Source organism: Durio zibethinus, chromosome 8, assembly GCF_047325235.1.
Source record: "Durio zibethinus cultivar Kanyao isolate XHJ-2024 chromosome 8, ASM4732523v1, whole genome shotgun sequence".
Classification (NCBI taxonomy): Eukaryota; Viridiplantae; Streptophyta; class Magnoliopsida; order Malvales; family Malvaceae; genus Durio; species Durio zibethinus.
In genome coordinates, this window is record NC_143169.1 from 1498056 (window position 1) to 1513155 (window position 15100).

Sequence of the window (15100 nt, forward strand, 5' to 3'; positions counted from 1 at the left end):
CAAAATATATATTATAATTTTTAATACAAATGCAGTTAGATTGTTGCTGATTCTCAAGTCTAAGAATATCTAACACCAACAAAAGAAGTCATATCTTCTGAAGAAATGTTATTTGCAAATAGATCAATAGCTTATATTTTTCATGTCATGAATTCCAAGTCATGTAAAGTAAGAACTACGGATTTTAGTTAAATGTATTTCAATTTAAAGATACATAAAATTATAATTAAGAAAAAATATTTCTTACTTTTACTACCATTAGGAGGAAAAGTTTACCTATAAAGATACTATAATGCAAATTGACACAAGGTATGGATGATATTATTTATTATGTGCCGTGCATCAAAATAAGGTATTAGAAGCTGATGGAGGTTATGCTTGTAAGGATTGTGTATGTCAAATCCAACTTCCAGTTGTAAGATGTCATTGAATTCCATTATCATTATATGTCAATTTAAGTAAAATTTATTGAGATATTTTTAAATAAGTAATTTTTTAAAAAATAATCGCTTGGATATTTACTTTTTTCATTTTTCAATTGAAGGTATGTTTGATTATTATTAATATTCCATCATAGGTATAAATTAATTGTCAACATATCTAATGGGATTGACAATGCACCATTTGTCTTTTTCAATGGAAAAGCTAATTGAAATCTAAATTATATAGCTAAACAGTTGTTTCAAACAAAAAATGAGATTATATAATTTTCACAACAATATTCAAAATTCGTATGAATATCAATATTATTTAATTAAATTTATATAAATTTACTCACTAGAAGATGAGAGATGCTAAAGTGGAAAAAAATTAAAAGAGTTAATAGGTTGTTCATATATTTTTCAAAATAGAACTTAATGATTACAACTTTTTTCATGAAAGTTCAAAATAAAATGTTACACATGTTCATAAGATACTTTATACAGAGAAAAGTCAGAATTTACTTGAAAAATATAAAAAGTAAGTAGTTTAATACATTTTATTAAAACATTTTACCAATAATTTTTCAAAATAATAGTTTACGATATAATACTATTACTTACTCAAAATTTAAAACTATTTCATTTTAGATTTTACAATAACATAATTTTACATCAGATGTGAACTTTAAAACAATTGAAAGGCACAAATATTTGGAAAGCCATATATATGCTAAAGATCAAGATATTACTAAAACTCTTACAAAATATATATATGCACGTGAGTAGATTATCATGTACGTTATTTAAACAATTAAAACCTATATTTCTCTTAAATAAGTAAAATTTATCTTAAAATTATATAAATTTACGATGTAAAAAAATGACAAGAGAAGCTAGAGATGATATAAATTGAATAAAATTAATTTAAAGCAAAAAAACTTTTAATTTCTATTTTAATACTTTATTGGTATACTTAATAATATTATTTACAATATATTCTTAATGTTTTTTCTTCTTCAAATATTATTTATCATATATTTTAAAATTTATTAATTTTTTAATTAAAAAAATTTGTTTTATTATAACTTAACATCTTAATTATATTATTTATATTTTACATATATTTTGAATATGTAAATGATTAAATAATATTAACTTATATTTTATTCACATTTAAACAAAATAAAAATAATTCGTTGATAGATATGATATTTTAGAATGTCAGTTCTATTATGCAACCTTACCTATAAAGTAAATAGCTTGTCTGGATCATCATGTTCACCTCCTAAGTCTTAGGATTCAATTGGAATTCCACTGAAGGGGTATTGAGATGTGATTTGCACCACTTTTTCACTCCAATCTCACTGTTGTGATGTTTGGGTAACATCAATGGCGTGCGTTTTACACTAGTTGTCCGCTGAACCTCAGTGCTCCATTAAAAAATCTTTATTCTCACCCGCCCTTTCCTTCCAACTTTGTCCATATTTTTTTAGTTTTTTTTCCCCTTAAAATTATAAGAATAGACAAAAATATCCATACTTGCCCTTTCACTTTTTTCACCTTTTTTTTTCAATTTTTTTTTTGATTTTTTATTTTCAAAATTTGAAATTACTTTATTAATTTAATATAATAAATAATTTTTTTATTATATGATAAATTAATAAATAAACAAGTTTTAGTATTATATAATAAAAATATTTTGATTGAAAATAAATAAAAATTTTAAGATTTTAAATGTTTTAAATAATATTAAAAAATAGGTCAAATATTTTATTAAAATAATTTTAAATTTATTCTTAATAATCACTTTTTACTCTCACCTTACTGCCACCATTGTTTTGTTATTCATATTTTTCCAATGATTTTAATCTCATTATTATGATACTCAATTTTTTTACTATAATAATTTATCTTACTATCATTATTATTTTTAATCTCACTTAAATTAATTTCACGGTCCATTCAAGAAAACCAATACTACGGAAGTAATTTTGAATAAGAATTCTCTTACACTACTTTCGTGACTTTGGATTTACCCCGAAAAAAAAAAGTTTTTTTTTCTTTCATTTTGTTTTGTACAACATGAAAGCGAGCCTCATATCACGCCAAGTCCTGCAAAGGGCGAAAAGAGAAGGGAAGGGGATGAGTAAAGGAAAGGAAAATAAAAGAATGATGATGACAAAGGAAGCAACCTTTCTTCTTCCTAACAAGCCATGCAAGAAAGGGTAAAGGATAAAACCCCAATTGACCAAATAATACAATTTTCAAGAAAAAACAAGAGTGTATTTGAAATACTACTACACGCAAATTACCACTATGAAATTCAAGTTTTCCTGCGATTGGAACTCATTCCCTGGTAAGCGAGTCCATCAATGATCAAAAGGAGCCTGTCATTGCGAACAAAAACAAAGCAACACCGTCGCGTAAACACAAATATACTCAATACCTTGTAATGTTTTTCTTTCTACTTAACAATATCTCGAAACCTTCTCAGACACATAAAATTCCCAATAGCATGATGCCAACCCCATAAAGACAGCCTTCAAGCCTACAAGATAAATTTAACAGCAAAGAAACCTGGAAAAGCTATACACCAAGTTAGAAGGACAAGAACTGCCACCAGCCTCTCATTTTCATCGCTTGACCTTACCACAGCCACCACCATCACCAAATATTAATAGAAAAGAAAGAGAAAGATGATAAGTTTTAGAAGAGTTGTAGTTGAAAAGTTACAATGCATATGCTACTAAACCGGTATGGCATCATTATTTGACGTGTCTCCACATCTCAATACAATACCATCAAGGGTAGCTGGGAAGATACATTTGGCCCATTGGCATCCAGTTGTAATTGGCTCAGGTGGAGGAACAATCATAAGTACATTGTCATTTCTCTGAACAACTCCCATTACACTAACCGTGCTTCCTTCCTTGATATACCTATAAGCATAAAATTGCAATTTCAAACCATTTGATGCAGTGGGGTTGCTTCGACTCGAACCTAAGCTTTTACATGCCTCACAACTCCTCTTATTGCCACTTGGCCAAGAGGTTGTTGGCAGAGCTCAAATACTTTTAATTGCCAACTCATTCTACCATTATCTATAATGCAAACACAATTGCGTCCCAGATGCTTAGAAGTTAAAGCTAGAACTCTTAAGCTTTGCACTTCAAGCACCCCATAAAGGCTTCCTCAATTTAATTGAAAATCAAATTTTCGTAAGGTACAAGTGCCCATTTGATGGAAGCGATTATAAACATTATAATCTCAGCAAAAACCACAAGCTGGTCTAAGTTGCATTTAACCTTCTTGGCCCAACCTAAACAGTCTTCACACTTCCCTCTTAAACAACCCTAAATTTCCATATTATTTAATTTAGTAATTACATTCAATACTTAGAATGGTGGCTCTGTTCAACCATAAATGAGTGTGACGCTGCTGCATAAGACAACCCCATGATAACCAAGTTGGAAAATTTACAACCCACATCAATCTAACCTAAATGTACATTCTTTGTGCTAGGGCTAGAGGTGGCAATTAAGCAGCCTTGAGTCAGTCAGTCTATCCTCAGGTTCGGGTTATTTCGGGTTCAAATTATCTCAAATTTAGATAATTTCGAGTTCACATCATTTCAAATTTGGGCTGTTTCGAGTTTGGACATTAATAGGTTCGAGCCATCTTGAGTTTGGATCATTTTGGATTTGGGACGTTTCAAATACGGTCCATCTGGGGTTTGGGCAGTCCATCTGGGGTTAATTACAGTTCATGTCTTTTGGGGTTTTTAGGGAATTCGGATTGGCCCGAGATGGGGTTCAATCTCGGATCAATCAGGACAGTCTTTTGGGTTTGATTAGATTCTGCCAACTCTAGCTGAGGCACCTTACATCAGGCTTCACTCTCCTATCCCAGATTATGACACAAAAACCATTGTCACCTAATCTTTACAACTTGAGAATATCACAAAAAACTATCCATCTTGAAAGCAATGAATTGTAGAAGATGACTTCTAAGAATTTGCAAACTCAAGAATAAGCCCTATTAGCCATCATTCAAATAGAGAGACTCTCAGGATACCACTATTGTACCTGCCATATAAGCACTTAATATTATGGTGAAACTATGAATAAGAGAGAACATTTACCCTTCTTTCATTCGCATTATACGGTCATCACTTGAAAGGTTCCTTTCTCCCAACCACCTGATGAACTCTGGAGACAACGCTTCATTAGCTGGGTTTACATCTATAACAACTGAGTCATCCACATAAGGAGTCACCCTTGCTGTATAGCCTGTTTTTACTAATGCTCTCAACCCAGTCTGGAAATCTGAGATGTAGAAGTCAACTGCACGCCTCTGTCAAAATGACACATGAAGGTTACATTCAAAAGTATGGCATCTCAAGCTCAGCTAAAAAGCTTTTATGCTCCAATGACGTAGATCCCATGATGATGGTGCGTAAAGAAGACCCTCTTGTGATAGAAATTAGATCAATTTGAATTTTAGATCACAGAAAAGAGAACATGATGACAGTTTATCCAGATTCTCAGAAAACATACAAACAAGAGTCAGTTCCCCTCCCCCTTTTTTTTTTTTGTGAATTATATTTTAATGGTTAATAGATCAAAGCTTCTGAACTATTAGGTTAGTGAAGCATCATGTTAATAAATTTGATAATTCCAAACAAGAAAGAAGCCTACGGAACAGTACAAAACTGAACAAATGGGAAAAAAGACAATTTTTCACTAGGGAATTAAAATAAATTAGACAACATATAAACAAAGTTTAGGCACATCTACCCGGCGACACCTGTAAGCAGAGAGCAATGTAGCACTTCACAGTGTACTTATGCCTACAAAGCCTTGTTCCTTTTTCACTTTTGTGGAGTGGAAAAAATCCTCAACCGCTTGAAATTTTAAAATAAAGGCAAGCCATTTTGTGAATTGTAAGTACAAAGAAACAGGGAAAATAACAAATTTTCATAAAAATTCAGGAAAAAATAGAATAAAAATCAACAACTCAATTACTCACTTCCAACAATCGGAGTCCCCAGGTAAAACGACGATGAGTATGATTGGCAGCTTTGGAATCCCATTCTCGATACTCGTACAAACTAGTAGATGTATAAACACATCTTGGAACTTTCTGGAAGGATGACTCGAGAGGCACATTCCCACATGTTACCACCTTCAAAAATTACAACCAAACACTTAATCAATGTCTTTTACACATTTACAAGCATATAAAATTAAATGTTTTCAACAAAAAACAGAATCATATAAGCATAAACAACCCGTAATTCAATTTCCACTAGTTAGAAGATGTGCAACACTTACAGAGGATAATATGTGCATAAAATAAATTCTCTATGTCCATATGTACATGATTTTGATCCAACAGGCTCCAGCTCATGGTAATTACAATATGACCTCAAGTACGCAACTTGACATCAACTCAAATTACATTTTTTTATTTAATATTAGACTTCAAACTGTATAGATAACATAAAAGGAATGCTTTACATAATTTAGGTTAAACAATCTTATCATGAAAATGTTACAATTCCCAAAGCATTAACTTAAGATACCTGGTAATCACCACAGGCTCAATCCCATGGAATCACTACATTTTACGTACATTACTACCCACATAAGTATGTGTGAATGTATAGCACCACCAATAAAAATTAAAAGATTGAATATTTCAGAATCAATTACAAGAAAGTCAGTTCAGGCCTTTCAATCTTTACTAGTAAAACAAATTATACCTAATAAAATTTTAAATTGATGTTTGACAAGTACATGTCACAGTGAATATACATCAGTACATGCTTATACTCTTATCAATTCATAGTTAAATTTTTTCCTAGTTAGCAATTAAAATATCTATTGAGTTATTTCAATTAAAGGAAAAAGTATTTTAACCAGCACCTCTATTCTAAGGAATTTCATTTAAGGGCTAAGGTTATTCCAACACCATTATGCTAGTTTCTTTCATATACTTTTGTTTGTATAATACAAATCTTATTTGCGAAGTTGATACTTTAATTTAACATAGACTCGTCAAAGTTAAACAACTCTAAAAGTTTCAGTAGGACATAACCCAATGATCAGAAAAATAGAGCATTGAAAAAGGGAGTATGAAGAAGGGACAAAACCAATTAGAATTTGATGACAACATACAACAAGAACGCATTAAGGCTTTGTTTGCTTGATGCTTTTTGCATTTTTGACAAAAAATGAGTAGAAAGGAAAAAGCACACAATAAAATATGAATAGAAAGCCAAAGACAAATAGCAAGTAGCAAAAAGCATAAGCATATATTAAACACAGCCGAAGCCTTCTTCCAGTAAGAAAATTCAATTTCCAATATGATCCATATAAAGATTCAACAAAATTTCATGATAGCTGTCAACTATTTAATGAAACATCATCCTTAACCTCGGCTTAGGACCAACTATAACGAGGGAACCCTCAATGAAGCCATTTTTTCATGGAGGGAGGGGAAAGAGATGGCCAGGATTTGAAGAAAACATCAATGGAAAATTTTGGACGTTCACGTGATTGTGGATCATTATTTTCCAGTAGCAATTATGAAAAATATCATATCAATTCATTAAATTAAATTACATACCCCAGAAATTTTCACGAATTGCCCATTCTTTGCATTTCTAAGCTCTGCAACTGGATAATGAGCAATGAAACTCATAATAGCAGTTCTCCTCCAACAAGAGTTCCAAGCAAATAATGCAGCGACACCACCAAAAAGAACCACAACAACAATGAGGAGAATGGCATTGTGAACTGCTGCAAGAATAAAACCACCAGCAATGAAACCCATTACAAAAAGCAGTATCAGTGCCCATAACATTGGTTTTGGGAAGTTCCTCTTGAACGAAAAGTCATCATCTTGGCTAATAAGATTCACAGCTTGATTATGAACGGCAGCAGAACCCTTTACTTTCATTGATCCCATAGATTCCAAAGGACCAGATACTTTCCGTGGGGCCCCAGAGGAATTCAGTGGGCCTGAAGAGATGGGCCCAGATGTAATAAGGCCAGTAGCAGGTAGAACAGGAGGAAGAGGACCAGAATTTTGGCGTCCACTTGGTGTTACTCCACCAGATTGTGGACCGGATGACTTCTTTACAGGATCCCCATGTCTGTTCAGTGGTCCAGAATTTGACTTCTTTAATGATGCCGAACCAGACATGCCTCCAGTAGCACCAGAACCTGATGTGGTATAGCCTGCCCGAGGAGCTGCATTAGGCATAATTGGTCCGGAATGTGAAGCAGCACCCCCAAAAGATCCAGTCCTAGAAGAAGCACTATTTATAGGCCCGGATTTCCTGGACTTAGAACCCTCCATAGGGATATCAAACATTTTCCCCAGTTCTCCTGACTTCTTAATATCTCCACCGGTATAGGGCATAGCAACTGAGCTCATGGTTGGAGTCCTTTCTTTAGGCTGCTCTGGCCTGCCTGATACATAAAGCCCATTGCTGAGCTGATGAGATGGGAATCTGGAACCCATCTAGTTTCCTAAATAGAATGCAGCAAGATATCACACAAAGATGACTGCTAGCAACTATGTGCACAAGAAACTCAAAGCCCCCCTGAGAACAAATAGCACCTTAGCCATCAGAAAAGTTGTTTATTCAAATAGTTTCAGAAATGCGTATGGACTTATCACAAACTAGGTATCAAAAGGTAAAGAGCCAATTGACACACAAATGAGGTAAACAACGCAAACACATATAGCAGTAGAAAAGATAACATAAGTTAATCTTGTACATGATAAAATAAGTTAGTCAAACAAATTTCCTCTAATATTTAGAAGCAGCATCAAAGTTTCAAAAATAGATGGCATCTTAGATTTTCATTTTTGCTAGAGCAAGCAGGTTTAATGTAATCAAATAGAATTTTCATCAGACCTCTGAAACAAGGTGGAAAAGAATAATGAGAAAGAATGTGGCAGATCACGCGAAAGAGTAAAAATGAAAGACAAGAAGATCATTGATCTAAAATTCCAACAACGCATTCGGTGGCAGTAAAGTGCAAATTCAATTAGCAGGATCTCAAAGAAGATTAGATAAATTGCAATGAACATCAACATGATTATACCACTGTTTCTAAGTTAGGAACTTTTTATTGGCCAAATGAAGGATAGGATTTGAAAATTAGATTCTTTAACAACAGTTTGCCAAGGAAGGAAGAATCACCTAATAACAAAGAGTTTTATTATAAAAGAAACTCCATTAAAATCTCATTTCATAGCAATTAATAATGAATACATCCATCCTTACAATTTTAGATATAGCATTGTTTGCTAAAATGATCAATAAACAGAAACAAAAATTAAGAAAATCATTTATCGTTGTAAAATCCAAAAGTTCTACAATATAAATCAATAGTTTGTTAGATTTAATTTAATTGAGACTATAACCTTATAGTATCATCAGAAACTATTTATAGTATCATCAGAAAGTAAGGTATCAAAGACATATTTATTTGTCAAACCAAGCAACTAAACCACAATAGAAACCGTGTCCCTGAACAAAGCATACAAAATACTGACCAACTCCGAATTTCGCATTAGATAGGCTGACTTCACATTTCAGTACAACTATCCAAATTGGATACAAGAGAACTGTGTAAATCAGTGGATCCCAGAAAACTTAATGACTCAAAAATATTAGTTATCAGGAAGTATAGCTTCAAAATGTAACCAACAATCAAACAAACAACTGAGTTTTAAAGCCCTCACCCCTTTGTTTAAGTTAGTTAAGAAAAACAGGCAGAAGGGCAAGAAAATGTAAAATCTCAAGATTAAAGTTGAAGCTATTCAAGAAAAGCTAACCAATAGTAAGTTGTGAAACACCTAAAAGGAAACGAAATAAATGTAATAGCTTAATTAAATCAAACAAAAAGTCATACTTATACCTGTTCACTAAAACAATGAAAGTGAAGCAATACAAATATATTTCACACTTCATATTCTTGTTAGACATAATTTAATAGTCTTAAGCAAGAGGAATACAATCCTTGTAAGTCAGAAAGCATATGGCATCATAAAAGCCAAAGGAAAATAGAGAGAGGAACAAGTTCACAAACTAATCATCTATCTATTTACCATATTCCACCAGCTAAAATATATAAACACGTCGCAATTTAGAATAAAACTTATGAAAATAAAAGATCTAAAGGCATAAAAAAAAAAAAGAAGAACGAGAATAGAAAACACTGAGCAAGGCCTTTTTTCTCTTGTCCTGTTGCACAGTTTGGCTAGAACTAACAGAATCAATCAAGTCAAAGTACTCCTATTTTGCAAGAGGATCATCATTGCAAATCTCAATAAAAGTATAAAAAGAAGTACCATTTCAGTCATCAACTACTCAAAGAACCAGAATCAATCACCCAAATCAAAATTTCAAACAAAATCATTGAAAGGGGTGAGATCCAATACTCGGCCATAAAAGCTCCAAATTATAAGAAAATTTTAGATTAACTATTTGCTACTCATTTCTTTTTACATTATTTTCTCACAAAAAAACACAACCCAAAATGGGAATGCCTACTAACCAAGAGATGTAGACTTTCACAACTTTCTAACTAAAAAGGTATCTTACAAAAAAGACACACACGCAACATTCACCTAACATCTGAATAACCAAATTTACAACCCAAATCAAAGAAACAAAGCATATCTCTTCTCATTTTTCACCAGGTATAGATAAAATGAAAGAGATCTATACAAAGAAACATGTATTCCCAAGCTTAATGTGCTCACTCATAGGAACGGTTTTTTTCTCCATAGAGTCCAAAATATAAGATATAACACTTGAATATAAGATTTCACTTTAAAAAAAAAAAAAAAAACAAACCAAAAGATAGTAATTTTGTGGGTATAAAAAAAAACCAAAAACCCTCCATTTTTAAACCAAGAAATTTACAGGCTAAATCACAAAAACAGAAGATACCCAGATCTCCATTTGGAGTAAAAACCAAGAAAATGGGAGAGATCTGAGGAAAAAGCAGAGACTTCTGGTGTTTTGGGGAGTAGAGGACCATAGTAGGAAGAAACTAAATAGTTCTAAAAATGGCAATATCTATTGTAAAAGAAAAAGGCAAAGTAAACACATACCTCAAGTAAAAGAAGAAAGAGTTGAAGAAGAAATGAGGAGATTTGGAGACATTAAGGTTAGAGGAAGAAAAGAATAGGAAATCAAACAGACTGACACAGCGAAGAATAGGGACGAGCCATTCCAACAGCAACCTCACACTATAAAAAGTCTAAAGTTTTGGTTGTTTTCTACTTTTCTTTATTTTCGCTCCTTTCTCTCTCTAAATATATATCATAATGCAATTTATTACTATTTATTTATTTATTACATTTTTTTTTCAGCTGTCACCTGAGAGAGCCGCAACCGATGGGTTCTCTCGTCCTGCTAAAGCCTCGAAAATCAAACAAAAATCATTGTAATTAAGATTATAAGATAATCTATTACAATAATTAAATTTATCTCAAAATTTTTAAGGATTAAGAAACAGAATTACCGTTAGATTGAATAATATGAGATATTATAATTGGACATTCTTCCACTCAAATCATATCTTCATGAGAATATAAAGCTTCCTTTGCCGATCCGTGCGCTACACGAATTTCATCCCTTACTATGTGTAAAACTTCATACTATTGAAACCGTTTTTGAAACCGTTTCAATTTTGTCCTTGCTTCGTCCATGATCACCCCTATTATGGACATATAAGGTTCTTTTGTTTTTAACTTTTTGATGATACAGAGTGCATCCCTTTCAATGGTGATTATCTTCAGCCCCAAATTACTGGCTAACTCTAAAACTTTAACTACTACTCTTGCTTCCATGATAAAAGTGTTTTCTGCATTAAGGATTCCAAAAGCACCAGCGCCGATGATTTCACCTTCAGGGGCCTTGATAATAACACCCAGACCCCTTTTTGTTGTAGCTAGTGCTCCGTCAAATTTGCTTTGTAAGAACCTTGTGGTGTTAGTGACCGTTTTTTAATGTTGTGTGTGATCTCAATTTCCTCTTTTTTTGAGCTTGGCCATACTCCTCGTGGTATTTCTTGATGAAGTTTACTGTTTCCCACGGATTTCTTCCTCTCTCTCCATGCAGCTCCCCATTTCTTTCAGTCCAAATAGACCAAATGGCTATCAACCAAGTTTTCTGCTGGTGCTGGGTAAGCTTCTGGCTTCTGTGTTGTATCCAACTTGACACTTCCATCTCCTTATCGCCACCTTGCTCCCATTAATATCTCATTTGTTGCCACACAGCTCTAACTTGACAGCATTTACAAATCGCATGCATCACATCTTCTTCCTCTTCACCACATCTGAAATAAAGCTTTTCTACATGCATCTTCCTCTTGTGTAAGTTTACCATTACTGGTAAAGCACTATGAAAAAGTCTCCACGTCAAAATTTTGATTTTAATTGGGACCTCTGCATTCCAATACTATTTTCACATTGCTTTACAGCTAGCATCTCCCGATCCATTGTCTCCAACTAGTGAGCATAGTAGCTTTTACCGACTCCTTACTGCTTATATGCTCCTGCTATCATAGTGCGAAACCAACAAGCCTAAGCAACCCACCTTACTTACAGGTAAAGAACATATCATGCTTGCCTCTTCTTCTCAGAATGAGTTGAAAAAAAGTTTTCTATTCCATTCTCTTGAATGTACATCCATCAGTTCCTTAACCAAAGTCTCATGATGCATATTTCCATCCAAAGGGTGAGGCCTAAACGGGTATGAGGATGGTAGCCACTTGTCTTCATAAATTCGTACGTTCTCTCCTTTGCCAACTCTCCAACGTACTCCATGCTCTAACGCATTCTTAGCTCCCCAGATACTCCTCCATGTTAATGATGGGTTTGTACCCAACCGAGACTCTCGAAAGTTTTCATTTGGGAAATACTTTTAACTTTAAGTACTGGGTAAGCCAGTGTCTTAGCTTCCTTCAACAACCTCCATCCTTGCTTCCCTAATAATGCCTTATTGAATTTTTTATAATCTGTAAACATCTTATTTTATTCAAAAATTTTTCGAACATTTAAATGAGCTTTGAATTTTGATAATGGGATTTAAAGTTATTTAATTAGGCTTTAATGGTGAAATTGAATTCTAGGCCCAAGATAAAAAAGCACAAAATTGTGTTTTTATTTCAATCCATTATTATTATATTATTATTTATTTTTATTATTTTCTATTTTCGGTTTTCAGTTGTAATTGTAGTTTTAATTTTTATTATTTTTGATTTTTTCCCATGTGACCAAAAAAAAGGAAAAATCAAAAAAGGAAAGATTTACACAGATTCAACCCGTGGAAATCAAGGTCAAGATCTAAGAACAATCAACACAATTTAATTTTAAAAGAAACTTGGGCTCCAATTCATAAAAAAAAAGAAGAAAAAATTTTAAGAAATTAAATTCGATTTTGCCAAGATTAAGTGGGATTTGGGGTTTTTCAAATTGAAAAGTTTTTAATCCCTATATAAACCCATAATCTGTAATCAAAACACACAACCAATCAACAATCAAAGAGAAAATTAATCGGTATGCAACAAGCAACCAGAACACACAAAATTCGGTTATGGGAATTTGATTCAATAAATTTGGTGTTTTTGAAATTGTTTTTAGGTGTTTTAGTAAAGGAGTTTAAGAATGGTTCTCTGGTATTTTTGGATTAGAGAATTTTTGGAGTTTCAATTTTCGGGAATTTTGAGTTTTTGGGGATTTTTCTAGGTTTTTGTTTGAATTTTTTAATTTTTTGAATTTTTTTGAATTATTTGACGAAGTTTGATTTTTTTTTTTTGACGAGATTTACGACGATCAAAAGATTACAAGGTGGTCAATTTCTAGGCTTTTAGAAAATTTTTGGGAAAGTTCAAAAATTTCAACACTAATTGAATTTTTGACATTGAATTCTAGGATTTTGGTTGGAATATGGGAACATGTTGAATTTTTTGATTAATTATTTTAGAGAGAAGGTAGAGCATTTGGAGGTTAGATAAAGCAAAAAGCAGGCAATTTTTTAGAAAAAAAAAAAGAAATTTTTGGCTTTCATAGCGTTGTAGAATGATGTCGTTTTGAAAGTGCTTGACACATGTTTCAACCTAATTAATCGGTACACACTGACCCAATCGAATCACATGTTTTTTTTATTTTATTTTATTTTCTAATTTTGATTTTATTTTTTATTTTATTAGCTATTTTTATCTTTATTTTTATTTTATTAATTGTGATTGAATAAAAAGTGATAAGAAAAAGAAAAGAAAGAAACTTTGGTATGATTTTTATATTTACTAGGTTTCAAGCCTACAATTTTACTTGCGAAAGGAAAATATAGTTGCGTATTGGTTTAAATGTTAAAAAATGTATAATAAAAAAAAAGTTGGATATATGTTTCTACATGGGTTTCATTAGCTTAAGTTGTAGGTTATCAGAAGGTTGAAACTATAATGCATCCATAACAGGCATAAATTATGTCTAAGATGAGCCATACATCCAAATTGTTATAAGCAACGGACTACTTAGATTTATCAAAAAATGAGGATTATACCAAATTGTTGCTTATATCAAGTCCTTTTTAAATGGGATAAATATAAAAAAACCATTGGCTGTCCTACCATGACCAGCTATTACTCATTTAATTTGTTCTAGATGTTATTCATCCCACCATAAGGACTCTTACTATATAGATTTTGCCTTATAATATCATGTGTAACAGAACAAGTTAAGAGTTAAAGTATGAAAATTGCATAATCACTGAAAATAAATTGATATATAAGTTTTAAAACTTATGCTACAGCAATCAATGTTCTAAATATTTACTTCATTCAATAATCTTAACTTTGACAAAAAAGATAAGGAAGGGCAGGAAAACATAGTGCAAAATATCAATGTGCAATAACTGAATCCTACCTTTTGCCCAAGTCCAACATATGTACAAAAGCTAAAGTAGATAGATAGCTTCCACTACATTATGGCACAAAAATAATCATCTCTAGATATGACTTCTACAAATCTCGATGAAGCTTATCAGTAGTGCCCCATGAAACTAAATGATCACCAACCTAGTTGTCATTATTCCTATACCTAATATATGGTGGAGAGTTATCATGAGCTAGTAAGTAGTAAGAACTATGGTGTTCCTTTCTACAAAAAGTAGGAGACCGATCCTAGGGCCTTTTAGAAAATAACTTCGAAAAGATTGATATTTTTTAAGATACTTACACCAATTACCAAAAAATAACTAAGCTTGAAAATTGTAGAAAAAGCTTGGTTCATATTTTGCAAATCGCTTCAACTTTTTACAAAAAACAAACTTCTAAAGAGATTTACAATATTCAATTTTAGAACAAACAATGATGCATCAAAGCTTGATCATGACATTTTTCTAAAAACATGAAGAGTAATGATGAGTATAAAGTAAAATATATGTGCAAATCTAGTTCTAAATCACAAAAATGAAAAAGTTAATTCATTTACAATACATTGCCAATTCACCAGTCACATATATTATTGATTGAATTTCAAAATGACACCATTATCACAAATATCTCATGCATGATAGCTTTCACTTGTATGATTCCCTGATCTATTTAAAGTAGTTCTATTTAATCTTGAAAGTCTATTATTTC

General features: G+C 32.1%; 1 protein-coding gene across 5 annotated transcripts; it reads right to left on the reverse strand.

The window, feature by feature from the left end:
• Positions 1-2376: 2376 nt before the first annotated feature.
• On the reverse strand, positions 2377-10675 carry LOC111278894 (protein SHOU4-like). Of its 5 annotated transcripts, XM_089764498.1 has the most exons (6): positions 10563-10675; positions 7053-8034; positions 5451-5606; positions 4564-4775; positions 2735-2809; positions 2399-2534 (listed from the first exon to the last, which is right to left on the reverse strand). In XM_089764498.1, exons 2-5 carry the CDS (start codon positions 7950-7952, stop codon positions 2746-2748), a joined length of 1332 nt encoding a protein of 443 aa, XP_089620624.1. In that variant the 5' UTR covers positions 7953-8034; positions 10563-10675; the 3' UTR covers positions 2399-2534; positions 2735-2745. The 5 variants fall into 5 exon arrangements, with proteins under 5 accessions (XP_089620625.1, XP_089620624.1, XP_089620623.1 ...); XM_089764499.1 differs by lacking the exon at positions 2735-2809 and having other exon boundaries at positions 2377-2534; XM_089764497.1 differs by lacking the exon at positions 2399-2534 and having other exon boundaries at positions 2588-2809.
• Positions 10676-15100: the final 4425 nt, after the last annotated feature.

Excerpts from the sequence above, each read along its gene's own strand:
- LOC111278894 (XM_022865633.2), bottom strand. The coding sequence starts at position 7,952 with ATGGGTTCCAGATTCCCATCTCATCAGCTCAGCAATGGGCTTTATGTA. Across the intron at positions 4,776-5,450 it reads GGGGACTCCGATTGTTGGAA|AGGCGTGCAGTTGACTTCTA; the intron begins GTGAGTAATTGA and ends TCATTTTGACAG. Across the intron at positions 3,362-4,563 it reads ATAATGCGAATGAAAGAAGG|GTATATCAAGGAAGGAAGCA; the intron begins GTAAATGTTCTC and ends TTATGCTTATAG.